Source organism: Hermetia illucens, chromosome 5 (genome assembly GCF_905115235.1).
Source record: "Hermetia illucens chromosome 5, iHerIll2.2.curated.20191125, whole genome shotgun sequence".
NCBI lineage: Eukaryota > Metazoa > Arthropoda > Insecta > Diptera > Stratiomyidae > Hermetia > Hermetia illucens.
Window position 1 is genome coordinate 31,544,364 of NC_051853.1, and position 22,340 is coordinate 31,566,703.

Genomic DNA, 22,340 nt, shown 5'->3' on the forward strand with positions numbered 1-22,340 from the left:
TAAGTCTACTCCAGTGGTTTTCGTAATGAGCTAGCGAGCTTGAAATCATGGAAACCACTTCGCAAATCCTTGAAAAGGACCGGTTTCTCCATCGTGATATGTATGGATGCTAGTGAATTCCTGATAACCTGAGCAAAGTGATGTTAGTTTTTGACGACTGTGCATTGTAGAGATTAGAAAAAGTTAAATGTTCCGAAAAGCACCTTCGCACGTAGAAAGACTGAGGAGGAGTGCCAGTAGTAGCGCCGACCGAGGAATGTTGAATGGTGGCGTTGAACACTCAAAGGAAGCGCTTGAACATACCGGTTGGTGTCAAGGAGCTTGGGGTTTGTGAAATGGTAGGAGTATTTGAAAAGCTTGAAAAAGCATTGAATATCATTGAGGCAAGCCGGTTATTATTGGCATTGAAGCCAATGCAATCTCACCAATGTGGAAGTAGATTTGTGCAGGAGAAAAGAAAATGATTAGAGATTGGCTAGAATGTGGAAAATTAAAGAAGTGACCGCGAATAGAGGCTAAATTGTTCATAAAAATGCAATGAGTTTCCAACCTACATGGAGAAAGCACCGGGAAATGAGTCATGTATCGTCATCATACTGGCTACGGGTGGCTTTGAAAAATTAGAAGGTGCTAAACAGCCTAATATCCAGCGACCATAGCGCCATTTAAATAACACTTCACTGTGATGAAACCGAACTTGCACAACTCAATAGAAAGCCTCGGTTTAATACGAAAAAGTCGAATTAGGAACTGAGGAGCACAGAAGATTATGTTTAGAATGAAAAGATTGCAATGAACTTCGAAGAGCTAGCTGGAAGTATGTAAGATCCAAATCAAAGGGAGGGTTCAACAGAAGGAGGAAAATGTTTCAGAAGGCTAAAAATAAAACCAACTGGGATGAGTAATTGCAAAATTTCAGGCTTTGCCGTAAAGCCTATAAAGACGAACTGAAGAAATCCAGACTAGGAAGGTGGGGAAAGTTCGCTACCGAAGAAGGGAATGGAAACCCGTAGGAGACCCTACAAGCCGGTTTTGGAAAGGCTACGGAGGGAGGCATCGCCTATTTCAATCAAAACTGTCGCGGGAACGACAAAAAACAAAGAGTCATGTTAGCAGGCTTGTTCCTTGTTGCGGGCTCTTGGGTAGTTAACTAAGAGCAAGATAGAAGACTGCACTGATGGTAAAGCAGACACTGGAAGCACCATTCAGCCGATTGTGGAATGGTAAGGGGCTGGACCAAATCGAGGTACAGATCCTAAGAAAGGTGATTCATATGATTCCACAGGAGAGATGTGCACGTATAATCGATGTCTTAAGTAGGAAGTATTCTTCGCAATTTGAAAGATGGGATCAATTCGAGCATTAAATGAGGGAGGGGGAGAGAACAGAGAAGAAATGAGGTCATACAGGCCAAGAAGCTTGGTTCCGGTCGTTGGAAAAGTGCTGGAGAAGCTTATCCTAAGCAGACTTAACTCAACACACACTGAACGACGGAGCGAGAGCTGCGTTGTGTTAGTTTGGGTTCCCTACAAAGATGATGGTATATATTGTGCGAAGCAGACAAAAGCCTTATGTGTTTCCAATCGTCTTTGATACTGAGAGAGTCTTCGACCATCTCCCCCGTCAACGAGCGACTTGTAAGGACGCATTCTTGCAAGAAATGTACCATCTGGTTCCACCAGAAAATAAGTCATCACGTATGGAAAGGAGTGGGGCTTAACGGCTAAGGCACTCTAATGGCACGGTGCGATAGACCCAAACTCCAACTTGAAATGAACGCCTAAGTCCAAAGTAGGTGTGATCCACTGTCAGTACAGAGATTTGGCAACGGTTGCAGCGGGCGCTTTGAAAGCCAGTTGATGACAGTTAAGCAATTTTGTATCTCCTAGTTCTGCGACAGCTTTGTTACGTCGATGTAAACACGATTGATTCGGTTATCTAGTACATCGAAGGATTTCCAAGTGCAGCGGTTGGTACGATGAACCTTGGTGTATTGCCATGGTTGACGTTTTTGAACTTATTGAGCGACATCTCATCGCGTCGGGTCAGACGTATTTTTGTGAAAACTCTCCTATGAAGATAGAATATAATGTTATTGGTTGGTGCGAATGCCGTAGATGCCTAAACGTTGGAGAGCAAATTTGGGATTTCCGAATAGGTGATGAATTTCTTGGTTGTATGCCTGGGCTTCGGCGATAGCTTTTGGTTTGAGTGTAGGGGATATAGCGACGGCGCCCGTGTTGAGAGATCGTCTGCTACCTCGTTCTTAATTTCCTTCACAAGCTTGGTGCTGCTGTTGTAGAATGCAGTCCAGGTGACGTGTTTTGCTGGGAGTACGCTTGCGGAGGTGGATTAAAGAAAAGACCTTGCCTCTCATCTCTAATATCAGGTTTTAAATGTTAGGTAACGAGAAATGGTCCAGGGTTGTGCAAGCGTTTACATGCTTCCTACTGTTGATTTGATATTGTACCATCTGAGGTGTGAAGCGGGGTGGCTCACTAGCTGGACGGTGGTCGACGTCCTGGTCCTGTAAATCTTGAAATTCCTCCTTGACGTGGGGTCCGACGAGTCTAGGTGGACAATCGAAGATCACGCCACACTAGTAGGTTCGCGAGCAAGTTGGCCGCGCTGTCAAATGAGCAGATGTTCTTAAATTCTAGTAGTAGACCGCGTAAGGAAGTCCGAGCTCTCCCGAAGGTGTGGCAACATTCGAAATTATGAAGACGCCATGGATGGAAGTAGCTACACGTTGGCGTATGAGGCAAGTCCCATCAATGAAATTCGTAAGCCTTTTCCGATAATGTTGATAAGGACGCTGTACCGGCACAAGGTGAATTGCCATGAGTACAGACGTTGAAGGTAGAAATTTAGCGTCATCGTATGTGTACCGAATGTGTTCATCAGTGAGGTGTTGGTTGCGTGGAGAGTAAATGGCTGCCGCTCGAATTGCTGAAGGGATAACAGAGCTTTGCAGCGAGTTAGCGGAGTCCGATCGGGAATCGATCAGGGCCGTCATTCGACCGTTGCAATTGAATGTAGACGGGTTTCTTGCGGGAAGAGTAGCGTCGAACTTTGCTGCCTATATCAGACACGGCTTTATCAATTTTCTTAATTGTTGTTCTTGAAGAAGCAAGGTGCTCTGCATGTGTGCCTGCAAGTCATGTGGCGGGTGATACTAGTATTAGTTTGGGTTGATTGTCGGAGAGTTGCTGTTGTTCCTTAGTCGGCTACATCAACTTAGCCTGAAACGTTTTCGTTGTTATTTTTCATTGGCGACGGTGGTGGCCTGACTTTCGATCGACTGCATGGATCAAAGAGGTCTTACGGGGTTGGGATGCTGCTAACTCTTTGAGTTGACGTTTGCTGAGGAAACGTTAGGGTTGACAAAGCATGGGGGATTTAGAAGGAAGGTATTGAGGACAAGAACTCGTCGAGATTAGATGTCCTGACCACTTTCGGCAGCCTGCTCACGTTTGTAGTCAATAGGTCCAGCAACTTCATTTACAGCACGTCATTGGTGATAGTCATTTTGTGAGCACACATATATATGTACATGACGTGCTGTGAAGGTTTCTTGTTGCCAAGTCCGGTTTCGGTGAGCAGTTTGTTTAGCTACTACTCTGGTGAATCCATAAGGTGATCTCTGGCGGGTTTAAGGCAAGGACGATGTGAAGGCCGAGACGACGATTAGGACCGAAATAAGGTCCAAACGGATGTGATGAATATTGAATGCCGTCCTAATTTTCAAGAACCGCAGCTTGGGGTTGGCGCAACATGGCAACACGATGCCGATTCCACGTTGACTTGGCAGCCTTTGGCCTTGAACCTTGAACTTTGTTAACATTCGTACGACTTGCACTAAACTTTTCCGTTTTCGTTGTGCTTTGAACACAAAATTTATATCGTTCTTGTTTACAAAAACTTCTGTTTACTCGCCACTGCTAACTCCTTTTATATAGTCCGTTATTTGCGAAAAGCACAAAAATGGGATATTTGTTCAACACTAGCCCGGACTATGAAAAATCCATTTGATTAAATTGCGGCCACCGTTATATAACAAACTATTGCGTATCTTTAACTTTCAATATTCCAAGAAGCAGGGGACCATCCTTTCAGTATAAGTTACTCATAACTGGTGGTTACTACCAAAGAATCCTCCTAGTGAAGACTTTATCAACTGCGTAGCTGATTGTAAATGAGATATTAATAGGCAGAAAATGAAAAATAGGTTGGCATTCATGAATTTATCAGTTCAAGAAATAACCTTGAGTTAATTAAAATCAGAAGAGAAAATACCCCCATAAACGTCTTTACCTTATCCGACTATCAGGCCTCTACTATAGTTGATTGAATGATGGATTATCGATGTATATCGTTATTTATTCCAAATTCCGATAAGCATCTCAGCGGAGAAGATGATAAGGAAGTCTATAAAAGACCATTTGATCGACCTTTCGCATTTGATTCCACTAAGTTCAGTACAAGATGAAGCTCGCCGCGGTCGCCTTGTTGTTAGCCAGTGTTTTATCGGTTTCGATTGGTGCTCCGGTCGATGTGATCCGTGACCTTATCCTCAATTTCCGGGAGCAAATGCCATGCGGCTTCCCCGATTGGAATCTGCCTCCACTAGCACCTTTCGTTTTGGATACTTTCAAATTAGATACCGATGGGTAACGTTTTCCGTACCGACACGATTTTCAAATTGAGACTACTATCGAATCACTTTGCAGAATTCGTCTTCAAGTCGATGACCTATTCCTCGAGGGACTGAACAGTTTTGACCTGGAGGAACTTACCTTCGCCCTATTGCAGTTCAAATTAGGGTTCCATTTCAACTTCCGGGAGATCAATTTGAGGACAAAATATGACCTAGAAATCAGCAACTTGGGAATTGACCTTGGGGCCATTGGAGGTTTAAATGGAATTGCCGGGAAAGGGGATATTGATCTCGGCGTAAAAAACTTGTCCATTGCTGGTAATTTGGCAATTCAATTCCATTCTGGCGAGAGTCAAGATGTTACTTTGAAACAGTTCAGAGTTGCTCTTGGATTAGACGACATCAAGCTTAAGATTACAGGACTGTTGGGTGATGAAATTGTTAGTGAATTCCTCAGTGATGTGTTGGTCAGCGTAGTTGAAACTTTTGTAGATGAAATGCAAGATTTCCTGGGTGACACTGTTGAAAATTTGGTAATTCCTGTGGTAGACAAACTTTTGGTTAATGTCACTTATCAAGATATTATGGATTTGATCACGGGTAAAAAGCCTTTCAAAGCATTGGAGACGAGCTGCACAAGGAGGAGGGAGATCGAGTTTTTGTTTGGTATTAAACATTGATTGACTGAAAAGTGAAATTGTGTTTATTTTTTTAATTTTCATAAAGCACTGCTCTGAAAAAATACTTGTTGAATTTTGAGTTCTTTGGCAGGTTAGCATATCTAGGATAATCCGAACGCTACAGCATCAAGAATAATCCGGATGCTACTATCTAGGATAATACAGAGAATCATATAATCCAAGCGATGGCTTTATTTAGTAGATGGCGATTTGAGAGCCTCTGGGCTCCACCCGGACTATGCCGGGCCGAGAAGAGTGGTGGATATGGTACAGACATCCGGAATAAAGGCTGAAGAAGAAGCCATTTGTGCATCCACCAGCGTCTACGTCCCAAGCCCATTTGAGAGAGAGAGGGAAAGGTCAGTTTAGTTTGAATGGCTGTGTAACATTTAGGCGTCTCAGGGTGTAGGTGACCTAAATTTCTAAAGGTGTTTGCTTTCTTCAACTTGAGCTGGTCTTCCTGTGGTACAGACTAGACATTCTGTAGTTAAGCAAAGAAGGATGGTGGGACTCTGGAGCGCAGATTCCCAATGTATGATAACGGTGAAAGGCCTGTGAGTCTGTAGGTTTCTGCAAATTCCACCGGTTCAACTTTGTCATCGCAGTGTTGGAACATAGAACCTGCTACTCAGAGCTTCAACCCCCCAAGTTCAATGTTGATGGCTTAAATAATCTAATTACCAAAAATTATAGGACAAACGGTTTCGTCCAGGGTAGAGGCAACTCTTCAGACGCTGCCTCACCTCTGCCCTGGGAGCAGTTCAATGTTGATGGCTTAAATAATCTAATTATCAAAAATTATAGGACAAACGGTTTCGTCCAGGGCAGAGGCAACTCTTCAGACTCTGCCTCACCTCTGCCCTGGGAGCAGTGAGGCAGCGTCTGAAGAGTTGCCTCTGCCCTGGACGAAACCGTTGTCCTATAATTTTTGTAATGCTTGGGTGCCATGTCCCAAACGAGGGATCCGCGGACCAAAGAGACGTGAGAGTAAGTTGCTCTCTATTTGGTCCGGTCCAACAACAAGTGGTTGTGGACTTAGGATCCCTCACTTATCCTAAACAATTTAATCTAATTATCGTCCGACAGGATGGGATAGTTTGCTAGAAAATATTGCCGAGGATTGGGCTGGCATTAAAAACGTTCTTTTCTCTGGTGTTGTAAAATCTGACTGTGGAGGCATGGAAAGGACTGAACGAACGTAAGTAGTTGAAGGCTCTACTATTCGCTGCAAACGGAACGAGGGCAAGGCCTTGGAGCTCCGTTAGCATTACAAATGAAGTGTACAGCATAGCATGGAGGAAACCTACCATTGCCTGGCCAGGGAAGCAGAGTCCGCTACAAATAACAACAGTGGTCGTAGTCAGAAATCTTTCGCGGGGCAAGTCATGGAAATTAATTGTAGGTTTCTCCTTCAAAATATTACTTCCATTCATTCGAAAATCCTGAGAACCTGAGACTTTTTCTGGTGAGTGTAGGTATCGTGCCTTAGGATGATTGGAGGAGCTAAGATAATTCTAAGACGATGAAAAAAAGACCTCAAAAGCTTAATTGATAGAAATCAGACCCGCTTGTGCTCTGAATTCGCCCGTACTGACCACTTCAACACCCTCCAGGTTGTTGTGGAGCTGTGTGGATGAGTTTAGATTACCGCTTCACCTGTTCTTCATAGACTTCAGAAAAGCTTTCGATAGCGTGAATAGGGGCGATATCTAGAGTATTTGACGTATGTGGGGCTTTGCGGAGAAAGTAATGAAAAGCCAACAAGACCTAAGTTCTCAGTTTGTGGGGAATCGTACTCTTTCTATCTGTGTTAATGGGCGGAGCATTGAAGGTGCCGATCAATTCCTACATTTCGGTTGCGTCGTTTACGCCAACGCATGACGCATTGCAGTGCTTGAACCGCATTTGGAATTGTGTCCAAAGTCTGGAAATGAAACTATCTCGACACCAATATCAAATTGAGGCTCTGTGCTGCTATGTGGGAGCAATGCTTGCAAAAATGACCTCCATTGTTCCTCGATACCCCAAAATCGTGTGAACATTTGTCTTTGTCATATCATCAGGGTACTCTGACTCGACACAATCGCATGTGCAGAACTAAATCGGCATGAGGAATGGACAGTAGTGAACGGGCTGATCGGAAGACGGAAGTGGCAATAGGTAGGTCATATATGGAAAAAGGATGACAACTTCCTTGTTGACTATATAACATAATGGAACCCAGTATATCAAAGTGGCCGATGAGAGAGTCGCTTTAGAGCTATACCCTTTAGAATAGTAAGAGTGCAGGGCTCTTGGGAAAACTCTGAAGGAAGCAAAGTATATTGCCTATGGATCCCTATTAAGGGATGAATAACAACCAGATCTGATCTACCCGCCTTTGTTCTGTGTTCGTTGTCGATAAGTTCTCCCGCTTTCTCCTAGACATCACCCATTGGTACGCATGTTCTAAGTGCTCAACTAAGTTCAATTTTAAGTCATTTATTGCAACCAGTATTTGACAGCTAGTTTCCGGATAGCTGAGTGGTTAGAGCACAACGCTATCATACGGAAGATCGTGGCTCAAATCTCACTGGTTGCAGTGGAATTTGTATCGTGATTTAACGTCGGATACCAGTCGACTCAGCTGTGAATGAGTACCTGAGTCAAATCAGGGTAATAATCTCGGGCGAGCGCAATGCTGACCACATTGCCTTCTCTAGTGTACTGTAGTGTACCGTTACGGTCTTGAATGAAGTGCTCTAACACACCTCAAGGCCCTGAACCAATATGGATTGTTGCGCCAACGATTATTATTATTATTTGACAACTGGTTTTGAGATGATCCATTTCCCTTTTGAAATCCTGAAATTCAGCGGTCATCCGTTTTTGTTTTCCCCATTGTCAAGGTTAAATCTGCCTTCTCCATTCTAGACTAGAATTGTCACATTGACACACTACTATACCTTGTAATAGCTTGCTGAGACGATGTATTCCTCGGCTCCATCTTTCGTCCCGTACCAACAAGGAGTCCGAAAGGCAATTCTCGCTTATCCTGGCTTACTTACTTCAATCAGTTTTCAGACTTGAGCATATTTTTCGGGCCCGAATCCCGGTTGTCATGGATGTTTGTATTTATCTTTTTGTTGTCCTGTTGTTGTGTGTGAAAATCGAATAGGAGAAAAAACAACAATATGGAAAAAAGGAGAAAAACTTATACTCCATAATTGAGTGCACAGGAGAGGTCGATTTGTATTTTAAGGACTATAGAGGAAACCAAAAGCCAGTCTACTTTCAACATCAGCATCCCCGCAACTATATTCTCCAAGCCTACGCTCGTTCCCAGCGCTTGATTCAGATTCCTTCTATCTATACAGTGTACCTCTCTGCACCTCTGCCATAATGCATAATTTTTTTGCACGAATGTCGTCCGGGTTCATGCCGGCAAACACTCAATGTCATCAGCTCGCAAACCGAATTCATCTGCTTCTTTCTCTAAGAGTCAGTAAGCACCTTCATCCACACAAGCGACGTGAAAAGCAGAATCGATCACATAACTCCGGCTAGAAGTAATTTCCGACAGTTTTTCGACCCCCCAAAATTCAGCAACTTTTTTGCAAGCGCCGCGGAGAAACTCGCTGCATTTTGGCATGCATACTGTAGGTGTTCTCTAAACCGCAGTTTAGCATCAATCACCACTCCCAGGTGGAGACGATTGTATATCCACCAACTTACACTTTCACAGTGTTCTTCTTTCTACGATTAACTATTGAGACTGCTTCCGTTTTTTCCTTCGCTAAGGTCAACTTGACTTTACAGGTCTCACTGGCTCTGTCGTGCAGACCTACACATCCTCTGGGTTCTTTGCTGTCATCGATAAACCCGACAATCGTAGCCTCTTCTGGAACGTGGAGGTCAAGCACTACATTATATAATACATGACATTTCACCGCAGTGATGACGTACTGTTTAGGGTCCTCATGTGTTTCGTATCCGAGAGTCCTCTGTGAGAGATAGCTCTAGATCAGACTTGCCAAATATCCAGGAGCATCACGTCTTTTTACAGATTCACTGCGTATTATATCCACCGTGGGGTGGGGGCGTCGAAACCTGTGTTGACACTTCGATAAGCGATTGCTGCTTTCGACGGTGGGTAACAGTTTCTTGTAGATCACTTTTTCTATCACCTTCCCCATTGTATTCAACAGGCAGATCGGTCGATATAATTTTAGACTTCAAATTGGTTTATTGGGTTGGCGAGGGAATGCGAATGTTTGCTTCTCCCATTGAGCGGGAAATATTCTTTTTCTAGGCACGCTTCGAATGTGCTAGTGGAAAAGTCGCGCTTATTCTTTCCTGCTTGAAACCTTGTTGTCGCGGATCCTACTAAATATTTCCCATAGTTCCTCATCGGTCACTGAAGGTGTCACACACTCGTTGAGCTGAAGTTCCGTTTGCCTTCCGCTGTTTTGGTGGTGAAGGAACAGAGTGAGATCAACCTTTTTCAGAAGTCACGGGCAGATCACTTGAGTTGCTCTTCGCAACGCTCTCGTTGCCACCCTATAGGCTCCACTGAAAGGGTTTATATAGGTATAGTCGCACTACTGTTAGAAGCGGTATTTTTGCTTTCCGAATGACCAAATGGTTTTCTATGAATTCTTTTTGAATGGTTGGTGAATGGTTTTTGGTTTGACTGGTTTTCTCGATCGTCGCCACCGGGCTATCACCAAAGTTTCCTTGCTCGGAATCATGCGGTTCACAAAGTTGTGATTTCGGTGTTCCCCCATTAGCTAGGTTGCTTACTGGGGAGCTGTCACCTTCTGGTCATGATAACATCACATATAGGTTGATTTCTTTGACATTTTCTCTGACTGTATCATGGAGGGATATATCGGGCTTGAGTGTAGCGGAAAATGTGTCCCCCTCCAGCGGGACAACTCACTAGGCAATCTGCGAGAGCTCTCTTTCGAGCTCCAATTGGCCTTAATTTCAATACTGGTGGTCATTGTGAGTATAGTCCTCACTGACTTGCCAAACGTGCTCACGTATGTCAGGTTCATTATAGACCCTTCGCTTCTTTCTTTGAAAGTATATGAGGTTCCGACTTTTGTGAGTACCACGTATAGCTCTACGAATACTTTGAGCAGAACACGTTTTTTTGACCGTCCTTGTCCGGTTGTCTCATTCAAGAACCTATGCGATTTTAATCGCCTGTTCATCATCATCATCAACGGCGCAACAACCGGTATCCGGTCTAGGCCTGCCTTAATAAGGAACTCCAGACATCCCGGTTTTGCGCCGAGGTCCACCAATTCGATATCCCTAAAAGCTGCCTGGCGTCCTGGCCCACGCCATCGCTCCACCTTAGGCAGGGTCTGCCTCGTCTTCTTTTCCTACCATAGATATCGTCCTTATAGACTTTCCGGGTGGGATCATCTTCATCCATACGGATTAAGTGACCCACCCACCGTAACCTATTGAGCCGGATTTTATCCACAACCGGACGGTCATGGTATCGCTCATAGATTTCGTCATTGTGTAGGCTACGGAATCGTCCATCCTCATGTATCCTCATTAATCGCCTGTTACGATTTTTAATTGTATGCCCTCGCGTCGAAAACCAAAGGGCTCATCATTTGCTCATACTCGGCAAGTGAGTACAGATGGAATCTTCCTTCGGATGCTCCGTTATTTGTTTGAAGGCTTAATCCTCGCAAGCTAATGACCCAGATGCCGCTAATTATGGCCTCATCGATGTCTTCCTCGGGGATAGTTTGCGAGATTATTGAATGATTGAGGTTGATCCGTATCAACTCTATCTGCGATTTGCCTTGAGCGCTTTCTTGTATTCCTGATACCTGCTGCTGCCTATAATGTGCCGAGTATTCAGTCCCTTCTTTCCTTTGAACAATAAGCAATTTGGGTCAGTTCAACAGGCCTTGCTGATATTGCCTGCCGCTCCACATCTTCTGGATTGCTTCAACATGTCAGTAAAACTGATGACGGTTTGTGCTTCAATGTGAGCTTTCCTTATCGTTTTCACCGCTGACTCTTGTAGACCGATAAGGCCGAACTGCTTTTGCAAGGCCTCACGAACCTTTTTTGTGATCTCATCTATATCCTTGCAGGCTATAGTGATATCTGGCCTGCTAACCCTTATGTCGACTTTTGTGACTGTCTAATGCGGTTAACATTATCACTCAAATTGGTTGGATCGGGTTTTAGCTTCAATCTCCTGAGAATGTCAGGGTATGATCGTTCACCATGCTTGGGGATGATTGTAACCTTCAGTCTTATCTTCTTCTGATTTTTTTTTCCGGGGTGTCACCTTTTCCAACCTTCTGCATCACTTTATGAAATTCACTCCAGTTTCCCGGAATCGCGGCTAGGTGAGTTTTGCAAGTAGCTTCAACTGTCCTCTTCACCTTCTCCGCTTTCCTGGGAGTTAAGTCCTTTTTCTCTTACAGGTTTGCTACCCTGTTAATTAGTTCAATCGTTAGTGCCGCCCCTTACCGGGTTTCTTCTTTCTCGTATGTTGGATGGGCATCTGAATGGGCCCATCAATGGAACCAATTCTAACCCTTCCCGTGATCTTAGAACATTAGATGTGCCAAGGTTCCTGCTATCCCATTCCTAAAACGGCTCAAACTGAGTTCTCGAAGCCTTACTCCGTAATTTTATTTTTCCTCTTCATCTCCACGTTTGGTTTCAATTCTGGGTATCTTTCCCCTAGCCAGCTGCGGGTGCGCGTTTTCTTCCCACTTACCCGGCCTGTGCATAAGCATGCTGAGCATTCCTTTGTCCGCGCGAAAGGCAATAAAAATTTTTGGAACTCCATACAGGTTTGGAGGTCAATGTATGCGCCCAGCTGTTGTGTTTGACTCACTTTTTCCAGGACCTTTACAAAGGATTCCTTTTTAGATTTCCCGCGGTTGCCACAGAAGATATTTGACCCATATACCCCCGGGGCGCGTGTAGCATGCTTCATGACCGGCTTGCTAAGTCTCTTGCTTGGTGAAAGTTGGGTAATTCACTGTGCACAAGTGTCTCACTGTTTGGTCCATTCTCTAATTAAATAGAAGCTCAGCAATTGGGGACCCTGCGGATACTCTTCCTTACCAGCGAGACTTCCATATTCGTTCTTCTCCTGTGAAGGGGCAACTTTTGGGCCAGGTACCCAGCTGGCCTGCTTTCTGATCTGCCAACCAAAGGAACAGCAGCTACCTGTTCATCTCTGGGCGATGGGAAGAATGGTTCCAGATTGGGAGACGATTGTCGAGTTTTCGGCGACGTTACCGCCTATAATCACGGAATTCCACCAAATATTTGTGGGTATAGAAAAGTAGATATAATAATTGACGAAATCCTAATGCATTTGTCCTTTTTGCGATTTTCACAGAATATTGGAGCCTACACACGCAATGCATTGATCGTGGATCATGACCATGAGTGAAGGGCTTTTTTTAACAGCGGTTTTGAAAGTAGAGTAGTAATTTTAATATTGGTAAAGGTTGATCAAGAAAATGTTTATTTTCCATACTTTAGTTCTACAATCTCATCACAGTTACTTTTCTGGATCTTTTCTAGTGTCTCATCCATACCTGGTATTTATCCGCCGATACTCAACTTTACTTTCTTGCGCCACTAATTTTGATACCATTACACAAGTGGGGTCGAAAATTTGTTCCCTTCATAATTTTGACAATTGTGTGTTCAATTTCTTATTTGTTCATGTCTATCCTGGGAAATAGTCTAAGCCTGAACGCTTTGGACACACTGTAAGTTTGTAAATTTCTTTGTTTTTATGAGCAAGACGCTTAGGTATATGTATACAAACTTATGTGACTGGTGCTTTAAACTAAGAGTTAAGGAACAAAATGGGGTAGAGAGCCCGCGCTGGCAGATAGAATAGCCTGCAAGATGGTCAATTCTGGTATCTTATCTACGTATTAAGCAATTTCTAGTTAATCTCTGCAGCTCGACACCATCTGCGTGAGTTGAGATACTCGGAAAGCTTACTGTAGTCTGAGGGACTGTCACCCTTCAAATTAGGAAAAAACCTTCCAAGGATGAGGGTTCCGTTCAACAGTGAGAGGAAGTTATCTTTCTCCAACGACCTAAGGACCGGAAGCATTGGTTTCTTTGAAACTATCGATAATGGGGTTAAATCTGTGTTTGTTAAAGTTGAAGTATCAGCCTGCTTCAACATGGTAAGTTCTGAAGAACTGTTCTGTAGAACTCGTCATTTTGGAATTAGGAGAAGACTTTAGTATCCTCCACACCGTGTACGTACATACGTCTAATCTGCCGACAATTTCAACAGATCAAATCAGAAACAAAACCAGGATCCTAGACTGAGGATTTCCTGAGATGCACAGCACGTTCACCTCTTTTCAGATTCGACTCTCAATTGGTCAGAATGCCTGCTTGAGAGAATCTTCTTTGAGTATTCCCTCTGTTCCACTGTCGTACGCAGTTCGAGGGCTGTACTGACTGGAAAGTAGGTTCCTCTGGGCGTCGTGTCCCAGCCCAGGTCACAGAAATTCTACCAATCTATGTTCTTTAAGGACTTTTCGAGCAGATTAGCTAGGGAACACACAGCTTTCAAGTAGCTGCCGAAGTCTTCGTGTGGAATTTGAGTGTGGTCACGCATCAGTTCAAGGATATTCTAGTCATTTAATGGGTTCCTAAACTTCTGGCGACTAGCCTTACGAAAAGGCCCCCGTAGATTCGTTCGACAGACTGCTGAACAGGGTGTGTATATGAGTACACAGCATTTCGAAATACCTCTGCAGGATGAAACAGTTCTTCCACGCAAAACAGGAACTGAGAGATTGAGATGGTATTCAGCGGTATTGCTTAGCAAGCCAAAGGCAAGTCGCCTTTATACCGTTCGTCAAATTCAAATATGTAGTCAGGTCTGAATCTGACGTTAAATTTCTTCAATCTTCACCCATGACGTCCAGTCAGCAAAAATTACTAGTATTAAGTTGATCAACAGATCTGTTCCTTCGATAAGCCGTCTGAGTTGAAGCAGGCAACTGTTGTGTAGTCTGATGCACTAGGTGCATATTTGGGGCCAATGATTGATTTTGGTGTTGTTGACCAACACCAACAGCTCTACTACCAAACCTTATCTCCACCTCCACGTGGTGGCCGCTGGGAGTTCTTTTTTAATGAAAAACTGCAGACGGAAAAGGATGAAAACGAGTCTCCTGCACCTAAAAACGGGACAAAATGTACCAACTGGTCCTCCAGGTTGGGGGTAGGATAGGGCTGACAACCCTACACGGAAAACCAAAGTTACGAAGTCACAGAAGGAGCCTCGGACAGGATGGATTTCGAAACGACGTCCTTTTTCTTCTTTTTGGTGATCACGACTGGGTCATACAGCACCACAGCAATCTGTAGAATTTCTGGTATTGTTTTTGGACACAATGCTCCGAAGTTAGTTTGGGGTCGAGATTTATAAATACTTGATTATTTATGCCAACTGGATTTCCATCCCCAATAAGGTGGGTAGCGTGTAGCTGCTCCACCTAACGCTCCTAATGAATATAATTAGTCCAGTCTTCTTAGCATCCACTATGAGTCCTTTTCAGAAGGACCAATTACCATTTACAGAAGCTCCAATTACCATTTTCAGGAGCCATAACAGAGCAGAGTGAACCCCGCCCTGTGGACAGTCCCTAAGACATTCTACCATTCTTCCTACTTTCGGTATGCAAAGAATGCAACTAATTAACACTGGATGGATTCCATGTTGTCTTGCCAGTTCACAAATCGCCGCAAATAGGGCAATATTGGAGTGTTTCTGGTTGGTATAGCGTCTACAGTGAAGTGGCCACCTAGTAACGTATGTAACCTTTGGGAACCGATTTACTACTCTTTCGAATTCTTTTAGCAGAAAGGAACTTAGACTGATCGGTCAAACACGTTTTGCATCCATGTAGGTGGGCCTTCCATTTTGGAAATAAATGTCACCTTCACATCATGCTAAGTAATTAGAATGTAAGTATGTGTCAGTCATGAGCGGTATTTATTCTGAATATGTGGACCAAGCGCATTCAGTTTATGAGCATAGAAGGATTGCTGTCATCGGGGCCCGTAAATGTGTGTTTATCGAACAAGTTAAATGCCCATTTTACTCACTCAAGTGATTGTGCATGCCAAAGTCCGGTTTCTCGGTTGACGGCTGTATGTCGCTACTAGCCCTAAGCAGGAATTTCGGATGTTTCCTGAGAAGTGCACTTCAACCAAATGTTTTGCGTTTTTCCATCGCTCTCTATGTTTCTCCTGATCTGTAAATGTAAGTTATCCAGGTTATCAAAGTTGCCTCTGACAACTTAGTCTCTTCACAAAAGCATCTCCATTCCCTTTTTAGAGTTTTCCGAGCTTTCTTATTGCTATTCCACCCAACAACTAAATCAGACTTCAGAGTTTGTCGTTCTCCTCTGTTGTGCCAAATCTCAGTTCCACCAATGTGTTTCACCCTTGAGCGGACAGCCCATTTCGAAACCTTCTTAAATACTAGCTGTGGTCGTTTGGGTTGTTTTCTCAATTCCAACGTCTCCCAGAGATCGTAGCTTGGGCATTAAGTTCTGCTTTCTACGTCACCCAATCCGAAATGGAACAGTTGGTGGTGAACCAATGCCATTCAAAATCAATGCGCCTGTGATCTGGGAGCGTGATAGCGCTCGGTGCACACCCCACTCTGACAAGAGCCACCATGTTAGGAGATGCCAGTGTAATGCCAATGACCTTTCACCTGACGGCATTGAAGAGCATGGGTGCATTACCTAAGTTGAGGATCTCGCTTCGGTTCCTACTAAATATTCTTCGAATTTCATCTTTGTAGGTAAAATAAGCAGAGCACCAAAGAATGTCCTTTATATCTCTGTTGACTTTTTACGATTAATTTGAACGTTGTGGTGTCACCATCATATATAGTAGGTCATTAATCGAGATAGAATGGAGGTCTTTTGAAACTATGCAGAAGCGGTGTGGAGCACTTCCATTGGCATACAATAGATCAGCATGTCGGATGTTTATTATTATTATTCTGTTAAGGGAAATTCGCACCGCGTCCTTGAAGAACTATTGTGCCCCTTTTACTGGGTATAGCGTACCTATTAATCATAGTATTTCAAGCAAGCCTATAACCGTTAGGAACTTTAGTATGTTCCCTACTTCCAGATCTTTCAGCTTTGGATCTGGTATTAAGTGTTCTCCCAGATGCCTCGATCTACTTTGCACAAGTGCTCGACACTGTCCCAGGACGTGTATCTAGGTTTCGTCATCCTCCTCACAAAACCTGCAGGCAGTATCCGTAGATACCCCTAGCTTCCCTAGGTGATAGTTCAGCCGACAATGACCAGTAAGAGTTCCCACTATGATTCGGAGGTTCTTTTTGATGAGGTTTAAGCAAGAAGGGTTCTGGCCCGTGTAAAGGCGTCCCTGCTCCCTTCTTGGCTATTTCATCCGCTGCCTCATTGCCTTCCAACCCTGCATGGTCTGGAACCCAAAGTATCCACACCTTGTTGGACGAGCCGAGTGTATTCAGTCTCACAAGGCATTCCCATACCAGTTTAGAGTTCACCTGGTTGGACCTAAGTGCCTTGATCGCTGCTTGGCTATCGGTGTGAATAGCTATGTTCTGCCCCCTATAGTTCCTTTGCAGATTAAAGGAGGCACATTTGTCTATGGCGTATAATTCCGTCTGGAATATGCTAGTGTACCTGCCCATTGGCTCAAAGTACATTTTCCTTGGACCAATGACACCGGCACCCGCTCCCTCTGCTGTGAGGGATCCGTCAGTGTACCACGTAATCAGTTGCTGGTTTAAGCCGTATTGCATCTCCTAGCTCTGCGACAGCTTTGTTACGTCGATGTGAACATGATTGATTCGATTATCTGGTACATCGAAGGATTTCTAAGTGCAGCGGTTGTGACGATGAACCTTGGTGTAGTGCCACATTTGTACGACGTATTTTTGTGAAAATTTTTCCGCGGAGATAGAACATAAGGTTTTTGGTCGGTGCGAAACGTTGGAGAGCAAAGGATTTCCGAATAGGTGATGAATTTCTTGGTTGTATGCCTGGGCTTCGGCGATGGCTTTTGGATTGAGTGTAGAGGATATAGCGACGGCGCACGTGTTGAGAGATCGTCTGCTACCTCGTTCCTTATTTCCTTCACAAACTTGGTGCTGTTATTGCAGAATGTAGTCCAGGTGACGTGTTTTGCTGGGAGTGTGCTTGCGGGGGTCGATTAAAGAAGAGATCTTGCCTCTCATCTCTAATATCAGGTTTTCGATGTTAGGCAACCAGGAATGATCCGGAGTTGTACAAGTGCTTACATGCTTGCTACCGGTGATTTGACATAGTACCATCTGAGGTGTGAAGCGGGCTGGCTCACTAGCTGGACGATAGTCGATGTCCTGGTCCTGTAAATCTTGAAATTCCTTCTTGGCGTGGGAAAGGGATCTGACGAGTCTAGGTGGACAATCGAAGATCGGGCGAGCAAGTTGGCCGCGCTGTCAAATGAGCAGATGTTCTTAAATTCTAGTAGTAGACCGCGTAAGGAAGTCCGAGATCTCCCGAAGGTGTGGCAACATTCGAAATGATAAAGACGCCATGGATGGAAGTAGCTACACGTTGGCGTATGAGGCAACTCTCATCAATGAATTTCGTAAGCCCTTTCCGATAATGTTGATAAGGACGCTGTGCCGGCACAAGAAGTCGACGTTGATGATTGTTGTTAGCATGTTTGCAACGGTGAATTGCCATGAGTACAGCCGTCGAAGGTAAACATTTAGCGTTATCGTATGTGTACCGAATGTGCTGATCAGTGAGGCGTTGGTTGCGTGGAGAGTAAATGGTTGCCGCTTGAATTGCTGAAGGGATGACAGAGCTTTGCAGTTAGTTAGCGGAGTCCGATCGGGAATCGATCAGGGCCGTCATTCGACCGTTGCAATTGAATGTAGACGGGTTTCTTGCGGGAAGAGTAGCGTCGAACTTTGCTGCCTATATCAGACACGGCTTTATCAATTTTCTTAATTGTTGTTCTTGAAGGAGCAAGGTGCTCTGCATGTGTGCCTGCAAGTCATGTTGCGGGTGATACTAGTATTAGTTTGGGTTGATTGTCGGAGAGTTGCTGTTGTTCCTTAGTCGGCTACATCAACTTAGCCTGAAACGTTTTCGTTGTTGTTTTTCATTGGCGACGGTGGTGGCCTGGCTTTCGATCGACTGCATGGATCAAAGAGGTCTTATTGGGTTGGGATGCTGCTAACTCTTTGAGTTGACGTTTTCTGGGGAAACGTTAGGGTTGACAAAGCATGGAGGATTTAGAAGGAAGGTATTGAGGACAAGAACTCCTCGAGATTAGATGTCCTGACCACTTTCGGCAGCCTGCTCACGTTTGTAGTCAATAGGTCCAGCAACTTCAAGGACGCGGTGCGACTTTCCCTTAACTTCATTTACAACACGTCATTGGTGATAGTCATTTTGTGAGCACACATATATATGTACATGACGTGCTGTGAAGGTTTCTTGTTGCCAAGTCCGGTTTCGGTGAGCAGCTTGTTTAGCTACTACTCTGATTAATCCATAAGGTGGTCGAGTATCGTTCCCTTCGGATGCGCGTATTTGTTGATCTCTGGCGTTTTTAAGGTAAGGACAATGTGAAGGTCGAGACGACTTGGGAGTAGGACGGAAATAAGGTCCAAATGGATGTGATGAATGTTGAATGCCGTCCTAAATTTCAATAACCCCAGCTTGGGGTTGGCGCAACATGACAACCAATGCTGATTCCATGTTAACTTGACAGCCTTTGACCTTGGACCTTGAACTTTGTTAACACTCGTACGACTTGCACTAAACTTTTCCGTTTTCGTTGTGCTTTGAACAAAAAATTAATATCATTCTTATTTGCAACAACTTCTGTTTACTCGCCACTGCTAACTCCTTTTATATAGTCCGTTATTTGCGAAAAGCACAAAAATGGGGTATTTGTTCAACACTAGCCCGGACTATGGAAAATCCATTTGATTAAATTGTGGCCACCGTTATATAACAAACTATTGCGTATCTTTAACTTTCAATATTCCAAGAAGCAGGGGACCATCCTTTCAGTATAAGTTACTCATAACTGGTGGTTACTATCAATGAGTCCTCCTAGTGAAGACTTTATCAACTGCGTAGCTGAATGTAAATGAGATATTAATAGGCAGAAAATGAAAAATAGGTTGGCATTCATGAATTTATCAGTTCAAGAAATAACCTTGAGTTAATTAAAATCAGAAGAGAAAATACCCCCATAAACGTCTTTTCCTTATCCGACTATCAGGCCTCCACTATAGTTGATTGAATGATGGATTATCGATGTATATCGTTATTTATTCCAAATTCCGATAAGCATCTCAGCGGAGAAGATGATAAGGAAGTCTATAAAAGACCATTTGATCGACCTTTTGCATTTGATTCCACTAAGTTCAGTACAAGATGAAGCTCGCCGCGGTCGCCTTGTTGTTAGCCAGTGTTTTATCGGTTTCGATTGGTGCTCCGGTCGATGTGATCCGTGACCTTATCCTCAATTTCCGGGAGCAAATGCCATGCGGCTTCCCCGATTGGAATCTGCCTCCACTAGCACCTTTCGTTTTGGATACTTTCAAATTAGATACCGATGGGTAACGTTTTCCGTACCTACACGATCTTGAAATTGAGACTGCTATCGAATCACTTTGCAGAATTCGTCTTCAAGTCGATGACCTATTCCTCGAGGGACTGGGCAGTTTTGAAATGGAGGAACTTACCTTCGCCCTATTGCAGTTCAAATTAGGGTTCCATTTCAACTTCCGGTAGATCAATTTGAAGACAAAATATGACCTGGAAATCAGCAACTTAGGAATTGACCTTGGGGCCATTGGAGGTTTAAATGGAATTGCCGGGAAAGGGGATATTGATCTGGGCGTAAAAAACTTCTCTATTGCTGGTAATTTGGCAATTCAATTCCATTCTGGCGAGAGTAAAGATGGTACCTTGAAGCAGTTCAGAGTTGCTCTTGGATTAGACGACATCAAGCTTAAGGACTGTTGGGTGATGAAATTGTTAGTGAATTCCTCAGTGACGTGTTGGTCAGCGTTGTTGAAACCTTTGTCGATGAAATGCAAGATTTCCTGGGTGACACTGTTGAAAATTTGATAATTCCTGTGGTAGACAAACTTTTGGTTAATGTCACTTATCAGGATATTATGGATTTGATCACGGGTAAAAAGCCTTTCAAAGCATTGGAGACGAGCTGCACAAGGAGGAGGGAGATCGAGTTTTTGTTTGGTATTAAACATTGATTGACTGAAAAGTGAAATTGTGTTTATTTTTTCTAATTTTCATAAAGCACTGCTCTGAAAAAATACTTGTTGAATTTTGAGTCCTTCGGCAGGTTAGCATATCTAGGATAATCCGAACGCTACAGCATCAAGAATAATCCGGATGCTACTATCTAGGATAATACAGAGAATCATATAATCCAAGCGACGTCTTTATTTAGTAGATGGTGATTTGAGAGCCCTCGGCTTCACCCGGATTATGCCGGGCCGAGAAGAGTGGTGGATCTGGTACAGACATCCGGAATAAACGCTGACGAAAAACCTATTTGTGCATCCACCAGCGTAAACGTCCCAAGCCCATTTGAGAGAGCGAGGAAAGGTCAGTTTAATGTGGATGGCCGTGCAACAGTTAGGCGCCTCAGGGTGTAGGTGACGTAAATTCCTAAAGGTGTTTGCTTGCTTCAACTTGAGCTGGTGTTCCTATGGTACAGACTAGAAATTCTATAGCTAAGCGAAGACGGATGGTGGGACTCTGGGGAGCAATCTTTTCCTTCTGGCGGCACTGTATTATTGTTCCTTGAAGCGCTTGTCGAAAGCAAGCGTGAATCCGGTGTCTGATTAACGCTAACTACATCCGCAAGGCACTTATCATACCCTGGAAATCCACATCGGATGGGGCACTGACCACGAAAATCTTGATCCAGAATGGGGAATATATCAACAATATGGTGGTAAGCACCAACAGAGATTCCCAATGCATGATAACGCTGAAAGGCCTGTAGGTCTGTATGTTCCTGTTGTAGGGATGAGCAGTCGACATCGTGAATTTATAATTAGTGAAATAAGAGGAGCTACATAAGTTACTTTAGAATTATAACTTTTATTAAAAATTAAAACCTTCTTTTTGGATTCCTAACTCCGCAACAATCTGCGGAAGCTACAATCAGCAGCAGTCTGCCGTTGGTCTAAATGACACAGGAATTGCTCAGGAAAGATATCGCTGTATAGCAATTATCTATCCTTATTGAAAGCAACTAATCCAGTCGCCCAAGCCTTGGGGCTCTAGTTCTTTAAATACAATTCTTACTTACATTCTAACATATGTAAATTCCTTATTTTCTATGCGCTTACATTTTCTAACCAATCAAATTCCTTTAATTTCTTACTTGCAATTTTCTTGACGAAAAATTGTTCTGTACATAACAATATTTCTCTACTATGATTGTGACGTCATAACTTTCTCTTTCTTTCAATTTACAAATCTAGAAGCATACGGGTCGTGCTGGTCATATGCCTGTATGCATTTCTTATGCATAGTCATGTAGCTATGTAGATGGGTGATGTATGCATAGCATGTTGTGACTCAAGTGGGTCTTATTTCTTGGCGGTAGATACAAAGTGAACTCTTATGAGGAAATATGGGTCGGTTAATGACTGATTGTTATTGTTTACATATTTTTAATTGGAAATTTGTGTGAGGTCGGGTAAGTTGTCTATCGTTTCGTATTACTAATGAATTAAATTTATCGTTTGGAATGATATCACTACACTGCAAATTCCACCGGTTCATCTACAACTCATAGTTTGAATCCAGCAAGTTTAATGTTAATGGCTTAAATGATCTAATCATTGCATTGTTGGAACACAGAACCTGCTACTCAGCGCTTCATCCCTCCAAATTCAACGTTGATGACTTAAATAA

The 22,340-nt window shown here is 43.6% G+C and overlaps 2 protein-coding genes across 4 annotated transcripts in view; both read left to right on the forward strand.

The window, feature by feature from the left end:
- The window catches only part of LOC119656765 (nose resistant to fluoxetine protein 6-like), a 63,608-nt gene that overhangs the window by 18,562 nt on the left and 22,706 nt on the right, over positions 1–22,340 (forward strand). Inside the window, exon 7 of one of the 3 annotated variants that reach the window (XM_038063344.1) lies at positions 12,904–13,094. The exons of the other annotated variants lie outside the window; for them this stretch is intronic. Within the exon in view, the coding sequence (XP_037919272.1) occupies positions 12,904–13,094 (191 nt within the window). The remainder of the gene's footprint in view (positions 1–12,903; positions 13,095–22,340) is intronic. 3 annotated transcript variants of the gene reach the window in all.
- LOC119656766 lies at positions 4,452–20,676 on the forward strand. The gene is made up of 3 exons (XM_038063347.1): positions 4,452–4,670; positions 4,731–5,086; positions 20,409–20,676. Exons 1-3 carry the CDS (start codon positions 4,486–4,488, stop codon positions 20,657–20,659), a joined length of 792 nt encoding a protein of 263 aa, XP_037919275.1. The 5' UTR covers positions 4,452–4,485; the 3' UTR covers positions 20,660–20,676.

What these genes read in the sequence shown, in the direction of transcription:
- LOC119656766 (XM_038063347.1), top strand. Translation starts at nt 4,486, where the DNA reads ATGAAGCTCGCCGCGGTCGCCTTGTTGTTAGCCAGTGTTTTATCGGTT. An exon ending in TTCAAATTAGATACCGATGG is followed by an intron (nt 4,671 to 4,730) that starts GTAACGTTTTCC and finishes ATCACTTTGCAG; the next exon opens with AATTCGTCTTCAAGTCGATG. An exon ending in TAAGATTACAGGACTGTTGG is followed by an intron (nt 5,087 to 20,408) that starts GTGATGAAATTG and finishes AAGGACTGTTGG; the next exon opens with GTGATGAAATTGTTAGTGAA.